At 41.1% G+C, this 24,926-nt stretch overlaps 1 protein-coding gene and 2 long non-coding RNA genes across 4 annotated transcripts in view; 1 reads left to right on the forward strand and 2 right to left on the reverse strand.

Annotated features, from left to right (window-relative positions):
- Positions 1–432: 432 nt before the first annotated feature.
- On the forward strand, positions 433–19,595 carry CAAP1 (caspase activity and apoptosis inhibitor 1). 2 transcript variants are annotated; one of them, XM_035310800.1, is made up of 6 exons: positions 436–635; positions 1,814–2,014; positions 3,557–3,641; positions 4,546–4,621; positions 12,832–12,905; positions 18,498–19,595. In XM_035310800.1, the coding sequence occupies exons 1-6, from the start codon at positions 504–506 to the stop codon at positions 18,848–18,850; spliced, it is 921 nt and encodes a 306-aa protein (XP_035166691.1). In that variant the 5' UTR covers positions 436–503; the 3' UTR covers positions 18,851–19,595. The 2 variants fall into 2 exon arrangements, with proteins under 2 accessions (XP_035166692.1, XP_035166691.1); XM_035310801.1 differs by lacking the exon at positions 12,832–12,905 and having other exon boundaries at positions 433–635; positions 4,546–4,605.
- Positions 10,991–24,926, reverse strand: part of LOC118156641 — a 36,284-nt gene continuing 22,348 nt past the window's right edge. Inside the window, exons 3-4 of the long non-coding RNA XR_004746361.1 lie at positions 13,088–13,229; positions 10,991–11,302 (exon numbers count right to left, since the gene is read on the reverse strand). This is a non-coding gene — a long non-coding RNA (uncharacterized LOC118156641). The remainder of the gene's footprint in view (positions 11,303–13,087; positions 13,230–24,926) is intronic.
- On the reverse strand, positions 23,532–24,531 carry LOC118156640. The gene is made up of 3 exons (XR_004746360.1): positions 24,418–24,531; positions 24,017–24,028; positions 23,532–23,684 (listed from the first exon to the last, which is right to left on the reverse strand). It is a non-coding gene; the product is annotated as an uncharacterized LOC118156640 (long non-coding RNA).

Here is a 24,926-nt window from a genome sequence, read left to right on the forward strand (position 1 = left end):
TGTTTTGTTTTAAGGCTTCTCTTCAGTGAAAGGATGTTAAATCTATGCCCAGGAAAAACAGTAAGACAGGACCACACCGTGCAACGTCTTTAGACCAGAGGATGCTGGCAACAGGCATGTGCCTAGCACAAAACTCAAAGCTGGCCTTCTATCTACATCAGTAACCCTCAAATAACTTGTGCACTCAAAGCAGTGCTCTTGATTCGAGTTTGCTTTGTCTAAATTCACTAGGGGAAACGCAGGGTTGGTATTTTTTGAGAATTTTTGGAAGAGAGCTCTTGCCTTCTGCTGGGGGTTGATAGCTTCCCACTAGATCCAGTCAGTCAGGGGGCAGTGCGCAGAATGCCGCTGTGGGGGTGAATACAACGGGCCTGTGGCCCGCGCCCGCCATTTTGCCGGTGCTTGGGCGGTCTCTTAGCGGCCCGGAAGGGGCGGCCGCCCCCGGCGGAAAGCAGGCGGGGCAGAGGCCCCTCACGGCGCTTCTCGACCTGGTAGCGGAGGCGATGGCGGGCCGAAAGTCGTCGAAGGAGAAGAAGCGGCGCCGCTCCCGTTCGTGCTGCCCCGAGGCGGCCGCGTGGGTGGGTGGCGGCGAGAGGAAGCGGCGGAGCGCGGAGTCCGCCCGCGGCGCTCCCGCGGTGCGTTGGCGGTGTTGTTCTGCGCCCTGGGTGTGTTGGGAGGAGTGGGGAGGGATTGCTGCGGCCCCGTGCCCTTTTTCCCTCCTGTCCCGGTGGGACAGGGGAGAGGAGGAGAAAAAGCGGGGGAGGACTCCTGGGCTGAGGTAAAAACGACTTAACAGGTGAGGAGGGATTCGTAGGAAGAGAGAAGGGAAACAGAACAGGTAATGCAATGATACTTGCTCACTGCCCTCCTAGGGGCATTCAGATTCCCGGCCGGTTCCTGAACAAAAATTTCACCCCTTATTTCACCCGTCTGCCCTTTGTGTTGATGAGTATGGTGTTGTAGGCACAGAATACCCCATGGTTACCTTGGGTCTTTGCCTGGTGGTGTGCCTCCCCAGCTCATTGCAGGGTACTCGCTGGTGGGGCAAACAGGCAGCCTTACTGCTGCACAAACACTCCTCATCCATAGCTAAAGCACTGGTGTGCTACCTGCGTCGGTTTTAGTCATAAATCTAAAACATGGCACGATGTGAGCTGCTGTGAAGAAAATTTACTCCATTCTAGCCAGACCGAGTCCAAAGTGATGTGAGGCATAAGCTCAGAGATGACCCAAATCACAATTGTTCTATGTCCTAGCCAGTTTTGATGACTGCATGACACACGATCATGAGTGAATGTGTCTTCAAAATATATTTATATCTGATTTTTAATGTTACAGTTCTTTTCTAATATGGAAAATATATTTTCTCATACAAAACTCACTTTTTTTTCTTGGAAAACTGTGCCGTGTGGAATTTTACGTGAATTTATTTCATAGCAAGGTATCTGTAGATTATTGACTTGGTCATTTAATTGCAGAGGAAATCAGATAAATGGATTTATTCTGCCTTAAAGCATATTTTGATGTAGAAGTAGCAGCAAGGTATTTTAAGATAATACTTTACAGTTAATATTGAAAAATACTTTTTGTCTCTTGAAAGTTTTAAAATTTCTTTTAGCATAAAAATTATTTCAGTAACCAAAAACATAACTTGTAATGCAGTTATCCTGTAAGCTAAAACAAAGAAGTCTACTTTAAGATGTCCCTTGTAATTGTGAGGGAAAAACTATTGCTATTTCAGGTGAGGTGTTAAGTTTCCTTCTTTTGTAGTTCACTAGAAGATGAAAACTCTACTTGCCTTCTTCATGTTTAGGAAGAAAAATGCAATGTGCCAGCTGGAGAAAAAGTGGAAGAAGCTGAACAACCCAGTGATGTAGAGGAAGGAGGATTAGATCTCAGTGTGTCACTCAAGCCAGTTAGTTTCTACATAGCAGACAAAAAAGAAATGCTTCAACAGTGTTTCTGTGTCATAGGGGAGAAGAAACTACAGAAGATGCTGCCTGATATTTTAAAGGTACTGCTATACTGTTAATGGTATGCTTTTCACAAGCTTGATTGCTTGCGTAACAAAACACATCTGTCAAGTCTAGTGGACTACCCAGCTTAAAAACTGCCTGAGTTCTTCTTAAATGAAGATTTTGTAAAGTCTCTGAAAGTGAGACACTTAAGATTTGATACAGTCACTTCATTTTACTCCGGTTTCCAAAGCTCAGCTGCAGCTGAATGCAGGCTGATTATTTTTGTACTGTCTGTCTGTACTGGTTATTCTTATGTAAAAGGAGTTTCTAATTCCATGGAGTGAATTCAGTAGTGTTCAATAACAAGTTTGTTGATTTGTTAATAAAAGTCTTACTTCTCTTTATTAGACATTATACATGCTATCTAAATTTCTTTATAAGTTATTAATGTCTGAGATGAGGCCATAAAGACTCTTCTTGATAAACAACTTCTGGAAGCTGTTATTTCTCTGGAATTTAACAGTAGTGCCTATAGAATTTTACTGACTTAGAACATAACGCTTTTTGAGTGTTGTGAACAGCAGGACCTGGTGAAAACAAACTAGGTGTACAGTCTATATGGGGAATGAGGGTTCTGGTGAAATGCCATTTGTGCAGTGTTTGTTACTTAGTTTTTCAATTTCTGTCTTAAATTTTATCTAAATCTATGAGACAGGTTATAACTGAGGTGAGACTTAACTCATTTTAAAGTCTTATTGAATTGCTTACAGTCTCACCCATTTTTCATATTTGGAAGAAGAAAAGAGGTCTAGAATGGCTGGAGGCAAAGGCATAATTGAATTGGAAAGGCAGTTGTCTAGTTGTCTAGTGCTGTAGAACCTAGCCTGCAGTAGGATGGTGCACGTTACAGTATACTCAACACTTAATAATTTTGGTACATATAAATGCACATAGCTCATTTAAGAGCGTGAAATTATCACTATGTCACCAAGAGCACACCCTGAAGTACAAGAAATATGAAACTAGCTGGACTCAGTGTGAGGTATGTATCAAACATGAGAAGTGGATCACAAATCACTTTTTTCTTACAGTTTCTTCATTAGGGCATGCAATATGATGTATGATTCCTGTTTGCACTTTGTTGATACTTCTGTTCACTTCAGTTCATGAACTTGGGTTCAACAATTGGCTTTGGTCTTTGAAGACTTAATTATGTAATTCATCTGCTGATGTGATCCTGAGTGATGGAGAATTAGGAGTGATCTGGGCTGTTGTCTTGCTGTTTCATGCTTTACACTTGCACTCTGTTATTTCTATAGCTCAGTGTCATAGTGGCAGTGAAAACTCTCAGGCAAAGCTCAACTAACTGATACTATGTATTGCTTAATTTTTACAACAAGAAGAACACCAAAACAAACAAAAAATATTTTTGGTGGTTGGCACACCTACTTAATGTTCTTTGATAGTTGCATCAATGCAAGTCAGAAAGGATTTGCAATCTGGGTTTCTCAGCAGGGCTGGAGAACTAGTTACCTTTCATAATTATTCTGTCCTCAGAAATCTTAGTGGCATGTGGTGTGTCTTATCTGTCTTCTTAGAACTGTTCCATGGATGAAATCAAAAGGCTTTGCTTGGAGCAGTTGGAGCTGTTATCTGAAAAAAAACTTTTGAAGATACTTGAAGGTATGAAAGCAACTTTTAGGCACCACTGTACACAGAGAGAATAAGGAAAACAAAAGTAGTCTGCATTAAACTGCGCCTATGTTTCCAGGTACTGACATGTATATGTATATATATGCTGGTCTTGGTCTTCTAATCTTGGGTGAAATCATCCAGTAATTCTGAAGGTATTAGGGATACATTCAGATCACAGTCATACTAGCTTCCTTTCCCTATTACTCAAACTAAGAACAAAGCTTTTGACTTGAGGGATGGTAAAACAAAAACAGAAATTTAGAAGCATTGTTTGAAATCTATTGCTTTACTTGAATTGGCATTAAGTTGCCTCCTGGTTCTCCAGAGGGGAAATCAGATGTACTGTAATACCAGTTTAATTGTATTAACAATTGCACTGGAACATTCAATATAGTTAAAGGTTTTTTAGTGCGTGCCTTTGCTCTGCTGAGACACATAATACGTATACTTTGATATGATATTCCAGCATATCAATATTTTATTGATACACTGGGTATTACACTGGGTATTTAAGGGCCATAGAATTCATTTGTAAACAAATTGCTATCTTCTCAATTAAGTGGAGCCGTCTGGATCTTGAGTGGTAGAGAGTACCTTATATTACTTGTCTCCTGTGCTTTATTTTAGTGCCTATAATATTGTAGTAGCAATATTTATTCTCTGTTTTTCCATAATACAGTGTACCTGAAAAATGGCAACAATGTGGCTAGCTGGCATCTCATGAATAAGCTTTTTGTTTCTGTGTAAGTCTGATTTTTACAATGTCTGTTTCAGCTGGGGAGAAAACCCTTTTCTGATCTCAGTAGAGTTAATCATTAAAAGTAAGGCTAACTATGTAGCATTAATTGTACTAGGTGCCTAAATTTGCGTGTTTGAAATTGTGTATATCTAGGCAAGAGTGAAGCTGATTCTGATACTGACGAGGATGGAGATGGAGGAGACAAGACTGGAGGTGAATCAGTCAGTCAGTGAGTAAAAGAAAACAGTTCAAAGCTTAATTTTAAAATATTGAATGATACTGGAATTTCTCACAAAAAATGATCAACTGTAATGTTGAAAGACCCAATTGTTATATCCTTAATTATATGATTGTTTTTTTTTTTGGTAGAATGACAGTGAGCTGTTACGGCTAGGAAGTATTGCACTTCTAAACATGGCTTATTTACTTGATAATATCAGATGTTTCATAAGCACATCACTGAAATTTACACTGGCATTATTGCCCATCAGTTAACTTGTGATAATTGAACATATGCACAGTCCTAGCCTGCAACCAAAAGTGAGGTAATGTGACTTCGGTTAATGCTCTTCAGTTGAACTAGAGCAGGTTGAATAAAACCCTTCCCAATGAAATCCATTAACTTTTGTAAACAGTGTTTTGAGTTCAGCTGAGATGTGTCATGTTCCTTGCATCCTTATTTCTGGTCCATCATTCCTGTTCCAGCTGAAGCAATGCTGACACTTGCCTTTTCCCGTGTTCCCTGTCAGGGATGTTAAATTAATGTATAGTGTTTGAAGTACAGAGGTTCCTAGTTGCTCATTCTTAGGCTGACATCTGTTAGTTTTGCAAAGGCCAACATTTTTAACCTTTTCTTAAAATACTTTATTTTTTCTTAAAAAAAAAGACAATTTTTGTGTACTGTATTATTAAGTCACTCCTTTAATAAAGGAGCGATCTTTCTCTGACAGTCTCTACAAAAGTACTTGAGGGGGGAAAGAATGTTAATAGTTATCATCCAAAATGTGTCACGTTTTGAGTCTAAAAATGCTATAGCAGCACTGATCAGTGCTGCTATATTTCAGGAAGGCTATTCTATGAGTTCAGGGTGTTTCAGAGCTACAGTTTATACATGTTCTTTAACCAAAAGCAGAAATCTGGATTTTTTTTTTTTTTTTTAAAAAAGTTCAGCTCCGAAAAAGCTTCAGCTGTTTCCATCATCACGTAAAATTTTGTCACCAGCTTCTTCAGAATTAAATGCTATAAATTCTGAAATAACCATGCAGTATCAGGGCCTATGTTTACCAAAAACTGGAAAAGGCTGCTATAATAGATGTGCTTGATTATCTGTGAGCCATCTATAGATATTTAACTGCAATCTTCAGATATCTGTTTGTGTTAGTCTGCAATGGAATAAAAGAGTAATGATGTATATCAAGTTTTCCAACTAAATGTTAGACAATTAAAAGGATTTAGCAAGTTAATGTCCTGAAAAAGAGGTGGGCATTCTCATCTCATTCATAAGCTATAAGCAGGTTCCTAAGCTGTTTCTTTCATGTTCCCTTAGGTGGCTATTTAAATAACCTCCAATAGGAGGACTGAAAGTAAATTATTGGCAGTAGTAATAAAACACGTATTAAAAGAAGAAACATAGTATTATAATTTACAGTGATCATATGTTCACATGTCTAATGTGAGCAAATGACTCTGCTTTGAAAATTTAATATGCATGAAAGAAAGGGATTTTAAATTTATATACTACGCCTTACTTTTAGATTAACATATCTTCTGCTCCAGTTATTTGGAGACATGATTTTGTGCTGCCCTTTCTTAAATCTGTACCTCAGTATAGATAACTTGTAAAAAATATTTCCCATAAATAAACAAAGTAAGTAAGGTTAACAAACAGAATTAAATTGATCCGTGAACTGAACTACATCTGCTTGGCCACAGGATGGTGCAGAAAGCCTGCCTATTAAATGAAACCGTGACAGGTCACCAGTAATACAGTCCAATCTGGCAAATTCTGGAAAAGCAACAACAAAATATAAAATGTGCTGTAAAAGTACTTCGGGGATCAAATAATTTTTTTTTGGACCATAGGTAGTCTTTATAAGAATGTTTCAACCATAATCAGTGATTACTGTCAAGACAACATGAAGAAACTTTACAACAGTTTTTGATGTGTGAATTCCAATTCAGAATTTATTTTTATGTACCTGTTAAAATAGATATATGTAACTTCACAGCCATTTCTTTGAACCAGAGAAGTCAATGAGGATTCTGTCAAATGAGTGATTTTAATCCTTGATGAAAATTGGCTTCAGAGCTCCTTGTGGTATCATCATATCTCCCTGCCTGTAGTGCTGTTTGGGGTTGTTGTTCCCCAGGTGCAGGACCTGGCACTTGGCCTTGTTGAACTTCATACCGTTGGCCTCGGCCCATCGGTCCAGCCTATCCAGATCCTCCTGCAGAGCCTTCCTACCCTCGAGCAGATCGACACACGCACCTAACTTGGTGTCGTCTGCAAACTTGCTGAGGGTGCACTTGATCCCCTCGTCCAGATCATCGATGAAGATGGTAAAGAGGACTGGTCCCAGTACCGAGCCCTGGGGGACTCCACTAGTGACCGGCCTCCAACTGGATTTGACTCCATTCACCCCAACTCTCTGGGCCCGGCCATCCAGCCAGCTCTTAACCCAACGAAGTGTACGCCAGTCGAAGCCATGAGCAGCCAGTTTCCTGAGGAGAATGCTGTGGGGAAGGGTGTCAAATGCCTTACTGAAGTCAAGGTAGACCACATCCACAGCCTTTCCCTCATCCACTAAGCGTGTCACCTTGTCATAGAAGGAGATCAGGTTTGTCAAGCAGGACCTGCCCTTCATAAACCCATGCTGACTAGGCCTGATCGCCTGCTTGCCCTGCAAGTGCTGCGTGATGACTCTCAAGATAATCTGCTCCATGAGCTTCCCTGGCACTGATGTTAAACTAACAGGCCTATAGTTCCTCAGGTCTACCCTCCGGCCTTTCTTGTAGATGGGTGTCACGTTTGCTAGCCGCCAGTCAAGTGGGACCTCCCCCGATAGCCAGGACTGCCGATAAATGATGGAAAGTGGCTTGGCCAGCTCCTCCGCCAGTTCTCTCAGTACCCTCAGGTGGATCCCATCCGGCCCCATCGACTTGCGTACATCCAAATGCTGTAGCAGGTCGCCAACCATTTCCTCGTGGATTGTGGTGGCCACATTCTGCTTCCCATCCCCTTCCACCAGCTCAGGGTTCTGGGCGTCCAGAGAACAACTGGTTTTGCTGCTAAAGACTGAGGCAAAGAAGGCGTTAAGCACCTCAGCTTTTTCCTCATCTCTGATTACTAAGTTTCCCCCCGCATCCAGTAAAGGGTGGAGATTCTCCTTAGTCCTCCTTTTGGTATTGATGTATTTATAAAAACATTTTTTGTTATCTTTCACAGCAGTGGCCAGATGGAGCTCCAGATGAGCTTTGGCCTTTCTGATTTTGTCCCTGCACCGCCTCGCAGCATCCTTGTAGTCCCCCTGAGTGGCCCGCCCTCTTTTCCAAAGATTATAAACCCTCTTTTTTCTCCTAAGCTCGAGCCACAGCTCTCTGTTGAGCCAGGCCAGTCTTCTTCCGCACCGGCTTGTCTTTGGGCATGTGGGGACAGACCGCTCCTGAGCCATTAAGGTTTTTTTCTTGAAGAGTGCCCAGCCTTCCTGGGCTCCTCTGTCTTTCAGAACCGCCTCCCAAGGGACTCTGCCAACCAGTGTCTTGAACAGCTCAAAGTCAGCCCTCCAGAAGTCCAAGACAGCGGTTTTACTGATCCCCTTCCTGACTTCACCGAGTATCGAGAACTCTACCATTTTGTGGTCACTCTGCCCAAGACAGCCCCCGAGCAGCACGTCTCCTACCAGTCCTTCTCTGTTAGTGAACAGAAGGTCTAGCGGGGCACCTCCCCTGGTAGGCTCGCCAGCCAGCTGCGTCAGGAAGAGTTCCACGCTCTCCAGAAACCTCCTGGACTGCTTTCTCTGGGCTGTGTTGTGTTTCCAGGAGATGTCTGGGAAGTTAAAGTCCCCCACAAGAACAAGCGCTGACGATTTCGCAACTTCTGCCAGCTGCCTGTAGAACACCTCATCCATCCCCTCATCCTGGTTTGGTGATCTATTAGAGACCCCCACCAGGATGCTTCCCTTGTTGGCCTTTCCGCTGATCCTAACCCATAGCGACTCCACCTTGTCATTCCCAGCCTCAAGTTTGACGACGTCAAAACACTCTCTAATATAGAGAGCCACTCCACCACCCCTTCCATGCTGCCTGTCCCTTCTGAAGAGCCTGTAGCCAGACATTGCAGCACTCCAGTCATGAGAGTGGTCCCACCACGTTTCCGTGATGGCAACCAAGTCATAGCCTGCATGCTGCGCAATGGCTTCCAGCTCCTCCTGCTTGTTGCCCATGCTGCGTGCATTAGTGTAAATGCACTTCAGCTGGGCCTTAGCCTTCTCCCCCAGCCTTGCCACTGTTCCCCCTGGCACACCTCCAACAGGCTTTGTTTCATCCCCGTCCCCCTTCTTACCTAGTTTAAAGCCCTCTTAATGAGCCCTGCCAGCTCCTGGGCCAGGATCCGTTTTCCCCTTGTGGACAGTTGGGACCCATCTGCGGCCATCAGGCCAGGTGCCGAGTAGAGCACCCCGTGGTCAAAGAACCCAAAACTTCTGTGTTGGCACCAGCCTCTGAGCCACGTGTTTATCAGGTGGGCTTTTCATGTCCTCTCTGAACCATTCCCAGCCACTTTAGGAATGGACGAAAACACCACCTGTACTCCTGCTCCGTCCACTAACCGTCCCAGCCCCCTGAAGTCCCGTTTGATAGCCTTCAGGCTTCTCTCATCAATGTTATCACTGCCAGCCTGACTGTCCGTAGTGGGTAGTAATCAGAGGGGCGAACCAGGTTGGGAAGCTTTCTGGCAACATCCCTGACCCTGGCCCCAGGGAGGCAGCAGACTTCCCTATGGGTAGGGTCAGGCCAACAGATAGGGCCCTCTGTTCCCCTGAGAAGGGAGTCGCCCACAATGATCACCCTTCTTTCCTTCTTGAATGTGAAACTTCTTGCCTTCTTTCCTCCTGAAAATTCACGTGCAAGGTCAGACAGTAACACATTGCTAAAAGACACGTTGCTATCCAGTGCAGAGGTGACTAGTCAGTTCAAAAGGATGAAGAATGCATGTGTGAGAGGATGGGGTGTGAGGAGCCTAAGCAGCTTTTGCTCTTGGTGATAAGCAGGTGTTATGGGGAGTCACTACCTGATTGTGGTCAGGAGTTCAGTGACTAAATAAAAAAAAAATGCTGAAAAAAAAAGTTTTCCTATGCTTGTTCTTCACCAATCTACCTAAGTCTATGCCTTTTACCATCCTTGGTCCTTCCTCTAAACATCTGATAGTGCCCTGCATAGTCCCACAGTCCCCTTAAACGTATCTCCAAGTTTTACTCAATCCTGAAGTGTTCTTCCGCAGCGTTCCATATGGAGCCCCCTGCTGGTGTGGGCAGTAACTCCCTTCAGTCCATAAGGTGATTTTGCTAGCTGACTGTCCTTAGTCAGTTTCTCTTCTGGCAAACAGGCTGCTGCTTTCCTTTGACAGCCCTCGGAGCAACTTGGGCAGGGTGATCCCCCTGTGCTGATCAGGTTAATCTTCTCCTCCCAAGATCTTTAAAAGCACAGACAGGAGAACACAACCAACTGAGTATGACTCAGTTGGCTCAGCAGGTGACAGGAGAACAAAACCTGAAATTTCTGGGAAGATGTGCTGTGATAGCATTGTGTATAGGTTTAACTGGTGGTCTGTGCTGACATCTGGCTTAACTCCTCCCAGTAATGGAGTGAAGATGGGAGGAGAAATGTTACTCCCCAGGAGTTGTGACAATGCTTCAAAGTGTAGGATCATTCAAGGTTTGGTTCCAAACTGCTGCCTGGAGCTGACACTGGGTGGTGACAGGGAGGATGGCTGGGGCTAGATGATCTTTCAGGTCCCTTCCAACCCAAACCATTCTGTGATTTCTCCTGGGCTAGGCTCCCCAGGCTCAGGGGACTGGTAATTATGATGGATCTCAGTTATCTCTAACTATGTATGTGTGTGTGCAAAACTTTTTCTTGCAGCCTGCCCTTTGCTGATCCACTTAATAAATGGTAATGTCATGTTTTCACACTGGGAAGTTTGAGACTCTGGTTAACGTGTCTAAACTGTCACATAGAGCAAAACTAATTTATTTGTAGAATTCCTCAGCTTATTTTACATCTAGCATATGAGGGCTGTAATCAATCTTGCAACATCTGTGGCCTTTGTGGTACAAGATTGATGACTCAAATAGAAAATAAATGAGCAACTAGTTGTGAAGAGGCAAAGTTTAAATGATTTTGTGAAGGGGTTAGCAAGTGTACACAACTTCCTGTTCAGCATACCTATTTGAACATGTAGTTTGCATTCAGTCCTGCCTGGGAATGGCAAGTCTGTCAGAAATGGATTGGGAAAATACTTCTTGAGTTGACTAAGCAGGAAAGCAAATTTTAAGGATACACGCTACTGAGATGTTTTGAGAAAAATGCATCACAGTAAATAATTCATATTTTATTATAATAATGTTGAGCAGTAAATTTATTTTGGAGGTTCCTTACTTAAAGTGAAGAACACTTAAAATCTTTCTTCATGTATGGTGTAACTGTTTTCTGTGGGCACATTGTACTTATTATTGCACTATTGCATACATATTTATGTTGCATTGGGTGCAAACATAGGAGAAACACAGAGTCAATTGATTTGTAACCTCTGATACCATAGGAAAGGAAGTAGCCATCAAAATAATTCTGTCTCTCAGACCAAGTTGTTGAGAAGTATTCTGGTGTTTTCTCTCCTGACATGGTCATTGGACACCTGGAAAAAAAACACACACCAAACATCTTTGAGAACCTGCAGAAAACAGATCTGTATTCAATTACAGAAATGGCCTTCAGGCCATTACTGAACAACAAGTTGTTAAAATCATTACATTTAAGTCTGTGATACCAGAATCTTGCTATCATTTTTATAGTGCTATTCAGCTCCAAGGGGCAGGGTGGTTGCATGTTAATTCATAAGAAATCAATGCCACAATGACTTTCTATTCTGGCAATTCTATTGTCAAAATGCTTGTCAAACATGATAATTTAAGTTTTTCTGTGATTCTAGGTCCTTCTGTGAGGGCTGTCATTTATTTACCCAGTATATTTCATGATTTGTCCAAATAATGTGTACAAAATACGTGAAGGACATGAACGTTTCACAGAAGTATCTTTTCCTTATCCCTTGCATAAAGCAGGTGAAACCTTACAGGTCAAGGGTAGAAATCTTTAAATTGAAGAAATAAACATGGATATTGAATACAACTTAATGGATAAGTTGCATTTCCTTTTTAAAAGCAGCCATTCGTGAAAATGTGATGTGGTGGTGGTAGGGTGACAATAACTTCATGAAAACAGCTTTTTAATTTCAAAAGGAAAGAGTAAAGAGTATTTGAATGCAACTGAAACTGTAGTTTTTCAAAAGCTTTAGAGACAAGCTTCTAGGGTGAGCTTCTAGGGAGAGCCTATCAATGAGGATTGGTATTCTGAGGGGTGTAATGAAAGAATTACTTCATCCTTGCAGGTTACTAGGGAAAGCAAAGAAAAGCTCATTCTCAAATGCTTAGAGATAGCATGTTCCTATTGCCCTACTGTTAGCATTAGCAAAGACACAGAATCCACAAAGTGATTATATGAAGGTGCTTTTATTAGGCACCGGAAGTTAGGGGCATGTCTACCCAAATCTAACTTCCCTGACTTGTTCACTCATGTTCTCTTTTATCCCCTAAAATATTACATATGCATTAAGTTTTGCAACACATCTATGCATATTTATTTCCTAGCTCCGCCCTGCCCCACTTTGTATGCTAATTATCTTATCAGTCCTTCTTCGCTTGCGTAGTACTCTCTGGTGGCCATCTGGGTGGTCATCAGGATGAAGTAAGATGTCTTCATCAGAGCTGAACTTTTCACCTTATCTTCTTGTGCATGCTCTCTGAGCCCTTGGTCTCAGTCCAAACCGTAAGGTTGGTTTGACTCGGTTCCGGGGGTCCGAGGGGCCCCTGTTATCTAGGCACCTTGCAAGTGTGGCATTCTTTTAGTCCTTCTACTTAATCCTCATCATAAATCTGTGCATTCTCTCATGCTATCTTTGCACATACATTTTGTATTTTCTAAGCGCAGCACAAGCACAGTACATCATAAATATCAGACTTACTAAGCAATATTCATTGGATGAATGTATATTTCATCTTCTATTACCAACACTACCACCACATAATTTCTTTTTAGTTAATGTTTCTTTGAAAAATCCTTTTAAGTTGTAAAAGATGTAGTTTAAAATGTGGTGTCATTTGTTTCCAGGCAGGACAACAGTATAGACTCTACTTCTTCCTTAAGAGATGACAACAAACTGGAAGGTCAGGAATCAAAACAAGGTATGTAGTGGAGAAAGCTGAAACTTTGCTCTCTTGGTCATAGAAACATGGAATGGTTTGGGTTGGAAAGGACCTTAAAGATCATCTAATTCTGACCCCCTTGCCATGAGCAAGGACACCTCCCACTAGAATGATGTTGGACAGTGACTAGTTCAAGTTAACTACTAACTCTTGAGCCGTACCTGCAATCACAGAGATGCATCCTCAGAGAAATCACTTGGTGAACGGTTTCAACTGCTCCCTTGGGCCCAATTCCATAAAAGCAGAAAGGAACACTGAAGAAGATGTAGGAAATTTGGCTTCTCAGCACTTTAAGTCTGGAGGCTTTTGTGGCTAGAAGCAAACTGTAGCTCTTCAGAGTTTGGTAATTTAGCTTCCAGAACAAGATTGAACAATCTTGCAAGGTTCATTTGGCTTTTCTCTTCTAGTTCATTGGCTGAAGAGGAACTTCAGTTATTTCAGTATCTTGATATGTAGGTGATTGCTAGTACTGCCATTGCCATTTGCTGAATTCTCTGAGAGTCAGTTTTACATTGCGTTGAAATTATCTTAAGAGTGCTCTGTTTTGACATTCATGGAAATCTGCTATACTAAATGTTTGCCAAAGAAATGCTTGTAATTAAATCATTGTATTCAGTCTTGATATGTGATTGTTTTGATTGTGCCGAGCTGAGATCTCTGGGAATAGTGCTTAACACCCACTACTCCTGATGACTGGTGCATTTTGTAGCGTAAAGCAGAGTAGAAGTACTCAGCTCTTTGGATCTCTTAGAGGGAAAGTTTTGTCTTGTGTATTTTTTCTTTTTAAATGCAGAGTGTAGTGGGTGAGACATTCAGGTACTACAATGACTAGAAGAATAGAAAATACAAAAGTAGCTAAGTTAGTGGTACTCATTTGAGTAATTGTTGTGTGAGGAAACTGTTTCTTTACCAGCAGCAGTATTTGTTTTATTCCAGTCATTAAAACAACAGCATATAACAACTGTCAGTATTATTTTGTAGGTGAAGCACCAAATGTGTTTCTATCTCAGTCTGTTTATTTTCATTTGGACTATGTCTATTTAGTAACATCAGAAATAGCTTTTCCAATCAGAGAATGTTGCAAACTCCTATAAGCTGTATTTCTCTTCTGTGAAGATCATGTGGAAGCATTACGTGCTTCCTGCAACTCCTGTTTTACAATTCAGAATGCTGTCTTTAAAGATATATCATGTAAGAACTGTATGAGGGATATTCTTTTGAGAGGTAATTAGTGAGGGAAATTAAGTGGAGAAGATAATTATAATAACATAATAACTTTTAGGAGCAGATTTCTGTGACTTTGTGAGGAATGCTGTAAGTGTTGCCTGCTGTACTGTATAGAGTAACCTTGGATATGACATTTCCTGCAGATCTCTTCCACTTTTGTATTATCAAAGGGAATTGATGACTACCGCAGGTGATTACTTCACTGTTGTGATTACTTCACTGTTGACTTTATCAGCCAGAGTATCATAATGGCTTAGGGCTATAACAGTGACTTCACTCCAGATCTTACCTTTAAAGAGTTTATGAGAGTATCAATATAAATGATAAAATGTGATTCTAATCATTGTTCTTCTGCAGCTTATGATGCTGTGGAAAAAAACAGATTGAGGGGTTAAACAAAAGAGGTTAAAAAAAAAGCAAAACACAAAACATCTTAGAATGAATTTCACAAATGTAGCTGAAGGAAAAAGTAAAAGTTACCAAAACAAAAAAGGTAATGAGAAATGCCAAACATGAGCTCTATTACTGGGTAAAGTTAAAAAAAAAAAAAAAAAAAAAAGGAAATGCAGCCCACCAGCTAATTAAACAACATTTGTAGGCAAGTAGGCATGTATGAATACTGTGTATTATGCAGTTTTGGAAGGCCCAAATTCTGAATGGAACCCAAGGCTGCTTTAAATGACTTGTTTGTTTAATATCTTACCAGTACCACACAGAGTTTTGCATTGGGTTAACCCCAGCTATCAGCTAAACACCGCAGAGCAGCTCAATTACTCCTCCACCAGTAGTGGGGGGAGGAAATTGGAAGAGCAAGAACTCTTGGGTCAAGATAAGACATTTTAATATGTAAAACACAGCTGCATACTCAAGGAATGCAAAATAAGAAATTTATTCACCACATAACAGTTACTGGAGAAGACAAATGCTATAACTGCAGATCACCCTTTCCCCCTTCTTTTCTCCAAATTTTATTGCTGAGCGTGACGTCATATAATATGGAATATCCCTTTGGTCAGTTTGGGTCAGCTGCCTTGGCTCTATTTATCTCCCAGCCTCTTGCCTGTCCCTAACCTACTTCTTGCTATGGGGTCAGAGTGAGAAGCAGAGAAAGCCTCAAGGCTTGGCAAGCAGTTTTCAGCAGTAGTCAAGTCAATGGTGTGTTATCAACACACTTTTGATATCAAATCCAAAACATAGCACCATAGGGGCATCTGTGAAGAAAATTGACACCTGTCCAGCCAGGCCCAGTACGAAGTACACACCTTTGGCAGTGAATGAGATAATATGAACATATTCAGGAAGTAACTTTCAGGTTGGGATCCATTCATGCACCTGGTTTTTGATCGATGGAAATGCTGCTCAGCTGAGCAGCTTGTTAAGTAAATACTGACTGGTGCAAGACAGAAGAATTTCCATTTCCTTATCCTGTTGATTCTCATTACTTCTGATCTTTCGCGTATGTTGTATCTTGCAGGGTAGAGTTGAGATGATAGTGTACAAAGTTGTTTTTTTAGTATAAGAAATGGGTCAGACTGCATATGAAATTGAAATACTAACCTTGAAGCTATTGTTACAGTCGAAACATGGCAAAACCAATTAGGACTGAAGAAGGTTCTGGTATGCTCATCTCATATGAGTACTTTTTATGCACTGCTGTGAAGATTTTGTATAGTTTTGGAATCATTTGTGCTTCAGGCTTGTAAATTGTGATTTATTTTACAAAATTGAAGACCAAAAATTCTTTGTAAACTTTATTTATGTGGCTAATCCTGCATTTTCCAGATCTGGATACTTTCTTAACAGCTTTGATGAGCATGTTGGAGATGCTGCATGCATTAGCTGTGTATTTCCCGCATCTGATGTATTCTGAAGCATGGTGTGCAGTTTTTGCAGTTTTCTACTATAAACAGTGTTATGAGGTGCTGGAGGGTCATGGCTGATGATGGTGCAACACCCTGAATCAGCAGTGAATTCTCAGGCAAGGTAATGTGCTGTATTCCAAAACAGGGACAAAATGTTATCCTAAGTCATAGTCTATCAGTAGTAAGGAACTGAAAGTATTTTTTTAAATATACAGATATTTTAAAAATATATATATCTTTAGTACTGAATAAATAAAACCTCTCAAGTTACATGAAAAAAAGGTTTCTCTGCTTCTCCCACCCTTCTCCCCCATTTTTTTAAGCAGGGAAAGTGCATTTATTGTTTCCTTAGTATTCAGTATTTAATTTTTTTCATACTCCCAGGATAGCAGGAATGTCCTAAAAGCCAAGAAAAATAGCTTTTCGAAAGGTTTTTCTTCTCTGCTTCGTCCTTGAGTTTTCAAGAACAGTCTCATGTTTTCTTTGCTTTTTTTTTTTTTTAATATTTTCTATATAGTAAAAGACACTGAAACATTAACAGAACAGAACAAAGACTTCTAAAAATATCATTTCAAAGATTCTTTACCCTTTTTAGAAAGGGGGGATAATTGTTCATATTGGAATTGAAATATGTCCTCAAAGGAGCGTGGAGAACTATCAACAAAGTTATTTCCAAAATTTTTGGAACAATAAAACAGTAAATGTGAGCATCTGAGTAAAAAAGCCAATGACAGGAAGATAATTAAAGATAACTGAAGTCATAGGTCCATGCTTTGTTAAACTACATTATAAGTGCTTTTTAATAATTTGAACCTTTGTAGGCTTCTCAGTGCCTGATGTTCAAAGATAGTAGTCACAGAGAAAGTACTTGGGTTTCCAGCATGTCAGTTGTTTAGTTGTTGAAAGCAATACTTGCAAATCAGCGATGCTTCTAGCCCTGCAGATTCGTGATTCAGGAACTAAAACTGTGGATAGATGAAACTAACAATTGCACCTCCCCCAAAACAAACAAACTAAACCAACAAAACACAGTTCAGTGAAAGAGAATGTTTTAAAGCCAGACATGGAAATATTAATTTTAATAATCACAGAGTTGCAGAAGGGTTTAAGTTAGAAGGGACCTTTGAGGTCATCTAACCCAATCTCCATACCCAAGCAGGGGTAGCAAGAGCAGGCTGCTAAGGATCCTACGCATCTGTGTCTTGAGTGTCTCCAAGGATGGAGACTCCACTGCCTTTCTGGACAATTTGTGCCAGTGTTTGACAACCCTCATGGTGTGTTTAAAAAAAAAAAAAAAAGTATTCTCCTATTTTCAGATGGAATTTCACATTTTATTTTTTTCCATAGTTGCTAACATTGTCAGAGTGCACTGCTGAGCCTGGTTTGATTGCCTTCATGGTTTTCCGTATTGTTAAAGGGGAATTAGATAAATTAAAAACAAAAAACAGGTTTGCAGTACTGTCTCAATATTTATTAAATATTTTTCTCTATAGAGGATTATTATGGCTTACAGTAGTTTACATAGGAACGACAACTTTCTTCAAATATTTATGATAAGAAATTATACTTATTTCAAAAATACAGGTCTTTAAGCCCTCAATATTAATTAACAAGGAACACAGCTATACTTCTGGACAGTGGTGCAACCAAAATCAATTATAAAGCCCTTAAAGTCAGTAACTTTATCATCATTTGGTTATAAATTCTTCATTTGAAGCAATGAAAGGTAAGTTTCCAAAGATACAAAGGTTGGCAATGCACTAATAATTTCTGAGGCCAAGGTGTCAAAAGCAGTAGTCTCCCTATAGTAAGATTGGTTACTTGAGCTCTGACAGAATTTGGCTTTTATCTTATTAGCACTGCCTCATCTAATTGCTCTTCTTAGTAAACTCCCAACTTTTTGCCAGCATTAAAAGTGTATACCGTAACTTTCCCTGTTTTTACTGATGGGAGTTTAATATGTCTGAAGTAGTTGTGTGGTAGATTCTGAATAGTTATAATGTAATAAGATTTTCTGTTAATCTTCAGTATTCTGCTTGACATAGTGTCCCACTTCTTTTAGAATAAGAAAATAATTTTGAAGTGTTTTTAAAATTGCATTTTGCAAAGTAAGCCTGCTTTAAAGATAACAATAATCAATTCTGCACTGCAGAAACTTCCTTGTGATATAAAACCTTATGGCTTTTTAATTTGGGAAAATGGATCGTGTTACTCCATATGATGGAATAAATTTTCCTGGTACTACAGCTTTGGAATATTGTATGTTCTTCTAAATTGGCATAAAAATGCATTAACACTTGTCTAAATTATATCAGCCTTAAAAGATTAAGAAGAAAAAGAGGAGGAATTAGTTGTCTCAAATTCACAGATGTTTTTGCCACCCTTAATCTACAGAGAAGTGCTTTAAGCAGTAGTGATTTTGTAAGTTGAAAGAAAAATTGTTCTGTTAGGTTGCTATATGATTGTTACATTTGTGTTACAGGCAAAGGAGAAGATAGTGATGTCCTCAGCATAAACGCAGATGCATATGATAGTGATATAGAAGGTCCGTGCAATGAAGACAACGGCTCAGATGTGCAAGAAAACACCATCAGAAGTGGAGCTGGTCAGATAGATGATCTTCAGAAGGACATTGAGAAAAGTGTGAATGAGATACTGGGGTTGGCAGAATCTAGCCCAAAGGAGTCCAAAATGGCAAGCGTAGCTGTTCCTCCATCGGAAGATGTTCAGCCATCAGCACAGCAGCTGGAGCTCCTGGAGCTCGAGATGAGGGCCAGAGCTATTAAGGCTCTGATGAAAGCTGGTGATGTAAAAAGCAACCCTAAGGTTATTTAGATTAAAGCTTCAGTATACTTTGAAGAACGTTATATCTTTTCAGCGCTAAAGTATATTTGGGTTGGGTATGACATTCCTCATTCAGACTCTTACCATGTATCCCAACCTGCAGCTCAAGCCATTGATCTTTGTTTTCATTGCCTTTGGTGTGCTGCTTCCATCGCTGGCACAGATGGGCTGGTTTGACGCTGCGCTGAACAGTGTCTTTGCCGCATTATCTCCTCGAGGAGGTACAATTGACAGACAGAGCTATGCTGTGAACCTGGTGCCTTCAGGACAGGTTAGAAAAATCAAGCTCGTTATAACCCCATGGTTAGAAATTAACCAGTTATTTTATTTATTAGCAACTTCTTAACTACTTGAGAAACTTGATTTATATACACTTCTTTAAAATGCCATTTTGAAGAGTTTTTTGTGATGTGACAGCCTTCAGCATTCTGCAAGGTGATCTGAGATGCTTATTTCTCCTTGAGGTCCAGCTCATAGTAATGTAAATATTCCAGTAAAGTTGAATGATGATTCATTTTCAGAAAGTTAAAAGCATGGTTAATTTTAAAAAAGCTAATGTGTTAGAGAGGTGTTTTTTTTTTTTTTTTTTTAATAGTTAAACTGTTATTTTCAGAGAAAGTGCCTGAAAGTGACCAATACCAGGGTTTTTATATTGCCGATTGTCTAATCGTTACTCTCCTCCACTGTTTGTCTTCTGTCTCATAACTGAAATAAAGAAAATGGGAGATTTTTCTTGACTGTGAAGCTTTTTTTGTTGAATATTTGGTATAATATTTAGTACGACGTGGTAGATTAGACTACTTAGAAGTCCCTGAATGTTTAGTGTCTTGTCATTTCGTGTCCCCTGTAAATATCTACCTAATTTCAGTGTAAATGCTTGTTAGAAAAGGCACTTATGTATAATTTTATATACAGTTTTAAAATCATACTTCTACATTTTTTTCATTTTGAAGGTATTTATTTTTAAGTAATTTGTATTATAGAATGAAAATTTTTCCTCCTATCATTTCCTGAAATAATTACAAAAAATATGATGCTGTTGAATAGTGCTATTTTCCTACTTGGCTGTTAATCAAATTCTTATTAAAATGTGTGTGTGTTTACATACAAACACAAATCAATTTTTTTACAGTAGGAGGTTTGTGATTGTGGTCCTTGGTAAGTAAAATGATGTTGTAACACGTGATTTTACTTTGATTGTAACTTGGAAAGTGAAGTAGATACTTTGTAATAGTGCCATAGATACTTAAGAGTAGTGTGTGGAAATCATTACAACAGAGGTTGTTCTAATGAGTACGTTTTTAACTATCCTTCAAGGTTTATGGTTCTTTTCATTTTTCCCCTACCCCCTTTCACTTTTGCCTTTTCCCCTTTTCTTTCCCCCTTTTGTTTTACCACCTTTCCACTCTTTTCTCATTTTTGTTGATGGTCAAGTACACTGTCTTTAGTAGTGTGGGAATAAAAATGTTGTTTTTGCACAGTTACGTTGTTTGGAGGGAAAGATTGAGATATGCTTGCAGTGATAAGAAAGCTTAACAGACAACCTTGTAAAATGCAGACACCAAGACTCCTTAGAACAATTAGGTGAAAATCACGGTGTCAAGTCAGATAAGTGAAGAAACATTACCGCTTCAAACAGTAAAAAAGTCAAAAGAAATTTGAAATTTAACAGGCCGGCAACTGAAGGCCATACATTGTCTGTGAAGCATTGGATAGGTTGTGAACCTGGATTACCCACTCAGTGGGGAAACAGGAGTGTCCCAGTTGTCGAGAAAGAAAGTATATAAACTGTACTATGTGACTAATAGGCGTATTCCTGCTTGTGGGACGCTCACCCTTGCAGTCGCGAATAAATTACTGCTTCACTGAGATCCTTGCCTGAGCCTAAGTTATTGGCTACAGGGTGTTTCTCAAAATCTGGGGGTTTGTCCAGGAGCCAGTCACCTACTGCTACTGCTGCAGCAGGAAGGCATGCCCCACTGATTTCAGTGGTCCTGTGCTTGATGGTGGGGGTTCTGTGGAGAGCTGACAGAGGGCCTGAAACTGATTAAAGAGGCAGGATTCATGAAGTAGTGAGGAAGGGAAGAAGGTAGGCACTCCGGGTCTAAGAATTGATCCGTTATCTCTGTGCACAGACCAAGGTAAGAAATAGTAAGTATTGCCTCGGGGGTGGGGTGAGACTGTTTGACGTGTGATTGAGATGTACTTTTGTACGAAGTGAGTGTGGAGTCGTGATCCACAGTTCTGTTGCTCCACGAGGGGCGTGGCCGGAGATGGATGAAGGGTGAGATTATAGAGAGAAAGGAAGAGTCTTGGGAAATTTGGTGTATGGTAAACCCTTGCACCATGAATTGCTTGGCAGTACACCAGGGAAATTTGGTGTACGGTAGCCCTTGCATGGGGAAGTGCTTGGGAGTACACCAGGGAATCTGATAAACTCATAGGTGTGTGGTACCCCTTGCATGGTAAAGTGCTTGGCAGTACACCCCCATTTTCCAGAGTCAGAACATTAGTGTGTGGTACTCTGCAGGAAGGAAATTTCTGTAGCAGCACACTGACAAGGGCTAGGAAAAATGGGAAATACGAGTTCCAGGGGACAGGGAGATATCCCTGCGGGAGTGCCCACCAACAGTTCTTCCTGAAGAATATGAAATTGGAAAAATAATCTCAAAATTAGAGATGATAAAAAAAAAAAAGGTTAAATATTGTGTATCAGTCTGGACAAAAGAAGCAATTAAGGAAACAGCAGTATTTTGGCCAAAATACGGGTCTGATGAAAATTCAGGCTTTAAATTTATATGTAAATAATAAGATTCATTTTTTCTGGAGAAGGAGCCAAGTTATGCTCCCTATAATCTTCATATTGCACAGGTGGCAGCAGCAGTCGCTCCAGGAAGAGAGAGAGGGACTGTAATTAACACTGTCCCTAGAGAAGGAGTGTACTCTAGGCTCTGGCAAGAATTAGAACAAGGTAGGAGAGATATTGAGAATTTTGCCTTCCCTGATACTAACAGTACTAACACTAACTGTATCCTCCTAGGTGAACTCCTCAGTCTCCTTACTGGCAGAGAGGTGTTAGGAGTTTTAAGAAGATGAAGTCTTTAATTGAGGACCCCATCAGGCTAGCTGAACAATTAGACCAGTTCCTAGGGCGTAATTTACACTATTGCAGGGAAATGATGTCTATACTAAGTATGTTTTTTACAGGGGAAGGAATAGGAATGATCAGGAGGGGAGCTGCTATACAAGAATGGGAAGGAGTTCATCCTCTGGGACTGGGGGTAATACTGGCAGAGCAGGGGTGTCCATCTGCTGATCCTGGCTGGAGTGGTGATAATGTGCAGCACAGGCGTCATGTGGGAGACATGAGGTCGGGGTGGGGGAGTGCTTGGGGGTGAGTCCCGGTGTCTCAAGGTCCCTTGAATGTTCATTTTGTGGTTGGAGCCTGGTCAGATACATTGGGGGGTTCTGGAGGGTGGGAGGATGGAGTGAACAGTCACTGGGGGGCCCTCCTGTGGGAGGCCCTGAAGATGCATGTCCAGAGGGGAGGGGAGAAGGAAAAGCAGAGAGCAGGGAGTCAGGGCCAAGATGGAAAGGAGAGGAAGAGAGATGAAGGACTGGCAGGCAAGGAAAGCTCAGGGACAGGTTTTGAAGTGTGGCCAAGCTGACCACTTCAGGAAGGAATATCCGGAGTGGAAGAAGGAGAAGAGAAGGAAAATGGGATGAAATACGGTATGCTGATATATTGTTTCAGCATCCTGGAGGGAGAAAGGTGTGGAATTAAGTTGACCAATGACTGAGGCTTTAGTGAAAGTACAGACTGGAGAAAGAAGTGTTAAAAAGGGTTACTGAAGGTGTGGTATGTACTGTTGGACAGAGCTGTTTGAAGTTGAATGAGCAGGGAAAGAGGATGTAGGCATTATCTGTGAGAAACACTCTGTAGCCAATAACTTAGGCTCAGGCAAGGATCTCAGTGAAGCAGTAACTTATTCGCGATTGTACGGGTGAGCGTCCCACAAGCAGGAGTGCACCTATTAGTCACATAGTACAGTTTATATACTTTTTGATGATAGGACCCTCCCCTGTTTCCCCACTGAGTGGGCAATCCAGGTTCACAATCTATTTTATACTTCACAGACAATGCATAGCCTACAGTTGCCAGCCTGTTAAACTTCAAATTTCTTTTGACTTTTTTACTGTTTGAAGTGGTAATGTTTCTTCACTTATTTGACTTGATTTGACACTGTGATTTTCACCTAATTGTTCTAAGGAGTCCTGGTGTCAGCATTTTACAAGGTTCTCCTGCTAAGCTTTCTTATCACTTATCACAATACCACATTCCTTCCCTCTAAACGATGTAACTGTGCAAAAACAACATTTCTATTCATACATATCTAAGTAACAGTCTATAAGTTATGGTATATTTACTGTGGTGTTTGGTCAGTACCGGGAAGGGCCGGAGGAGCGGGAGCGGGGGCCGGAGGGGATACGATGACACAACACAGCCTGCTCCACCAGGGGCCTCTCCACAGGCCGCAGGGGGGCTTCGGCTCCGGCGCCTGGAGTGCCTTGTCCCCCTGCTTCTGTGCTGACTTTTGTGCCTGCGGGGAGGTTTCTCGCTCCTCACTCTCCCAGCTGCTGTTGAGCAGCAGGTTTTTGTTTGTTTGTTTTCGTTTTCTTGGATGTGCTCTCACAGAGGCACAGACTGTGTTGCTCATGGCTTTGCTCTGGGCAGCGGTGGACCCCCTTGGGGCTGGCTGAAATTGTCCATTATCTGCCACGGGGAGGCTTCTGGATTTTTCTTGCGGGGGCTGCCACTGCAGCCCTGTGATAAATGATTGAGTCCCAAATAGGATTCTAATTAAAGTTTGTAATTCATTAAGCAAACAGAGGCAAGCAAACAGCTCTGGGTGTGCCGGGAGTCTCTGCTCCACCAAGACGCACATTGTCACATCAGCCAGCTGACTTTTTATACTTCTAACCTAATACATATTCATCACTATTTCTAGAAAAGGCAGGGTTATTATAATTAGTTCCCAAAATCTGATCTTGGCCCTGAACGCATGCGCATCAGTCTCTGGGGGTCCCTTTTGGGGTCGCTCATGTTGAAGGCTCATAGTCTTCCTCTCAGTCTTTGTCCTTCAGTCGTCCTTCAACTCCTCCCTTCACCTTATCTTCTTGGCTGGGTGCCAGAGGGTTTGGGCAACTTCTTATGGGTCAGCAGTTCTTGTTCCCCCTTATCTTTATTAACATGCATTGCTGGCCCCCTGTTCCCTCCTTCACATGGTTCAAAAGAAGAGCACACTGGTATTCCTTTTTTCTTTTAGCTTAAAAGTTACATTTCACCATGTAATGCCATCATTGTTCTATACTAACATGGATCAAAAGAACACATCTCATAATACTGACATGAATCAAATTAACACATTTCATACTTAGCATCAGCTAGCAGGGTGTTGCCTGCTCAACAGTATTTCTTGCTATATACAGGGTTGCAACAGCCCCCACAGGCTATCCCACTGGTTTGATTAACAAACTTATTATACAATGTTTATTACAGCCCTCCCCCAGAACGTTGCCATCAAACCCAATACACTGGGGCAGCTAGGTTATTACTGGCCTGTAAAGTATCAGGGATTAAATTAACTAATGAAACCCTAAAAGTGATGGGGGTAGAAGGGACTGGGATAACAGTGCCACTTTTGGGGGATACCAAGCTGAGACTAGGGGATAAAATGATCACTGGGCAATTACTGTATGTACCCAAGGCAGGGACTAACTTGTTGGGAAGGGATGTGATGATGAAATTGGGCATTCAAATAGTAAATCTTTAGACTGCAATAACAGCGTAATTAATGGAGTGCTCTCAGGATATATTCACTTCTGAATAGAAAGGCAACTGAATGCCATACATTGTCTGTGAAGCATTGGATAGGTTGTGAACCTGGATTACCCACTCAGTGGGGAAACAGGAGTGTCCCAGTTGTCGAGAAAGAAAGTATATAAACTGTACTATGTGACTAATAGGCGTATTCCTGCTTGTGGGACACTCACCCTTGCAGTCGCG

This window comes from Oxyura jamaicensis, chromosome Z (genome assembly GCF_011077185.1).
Source record: "Oxyura jamaicensis isolate SHBP4307 breed ruddy duck chromosome Z, BPBGC_Ojam_1.0, whole genome shotgun sequence".
Lineage (NCBI taxonomy): Eukaryota > Metazoa > Chordata > Aves > Anseriformes > Anatidae > Oxyura > Oxyura jamaicensis.

What these genes read in the sequence shown, in the direction of transcription:
- CAAP1 (XM_035310800.1), top strand. Translation starts at nt 504, where the DNA reads ATGGCGGGCCGAAAGTCGTCGAAGGAGAAGAAGCGGCGCCGCTCCCGT. An exon ending in ACTTTTGAAGATACTTGAAG is followed by an intron (nt 3,642 to 4,545) that starts GTATGAAAGCAA and finishes GTGTATATCTAG; the next exon opens with GCAAGAGTGAAGCTGATTCT. An exon ending in AGGTCAGGAATCAAAACAAG is followed by an intron (nt 12,906 to 18,497) that starts GTATGTAGTGGA and finishes TTTGTGTTACAG; the next exon opens with GCAAAGGAGAAGATAGTGAT.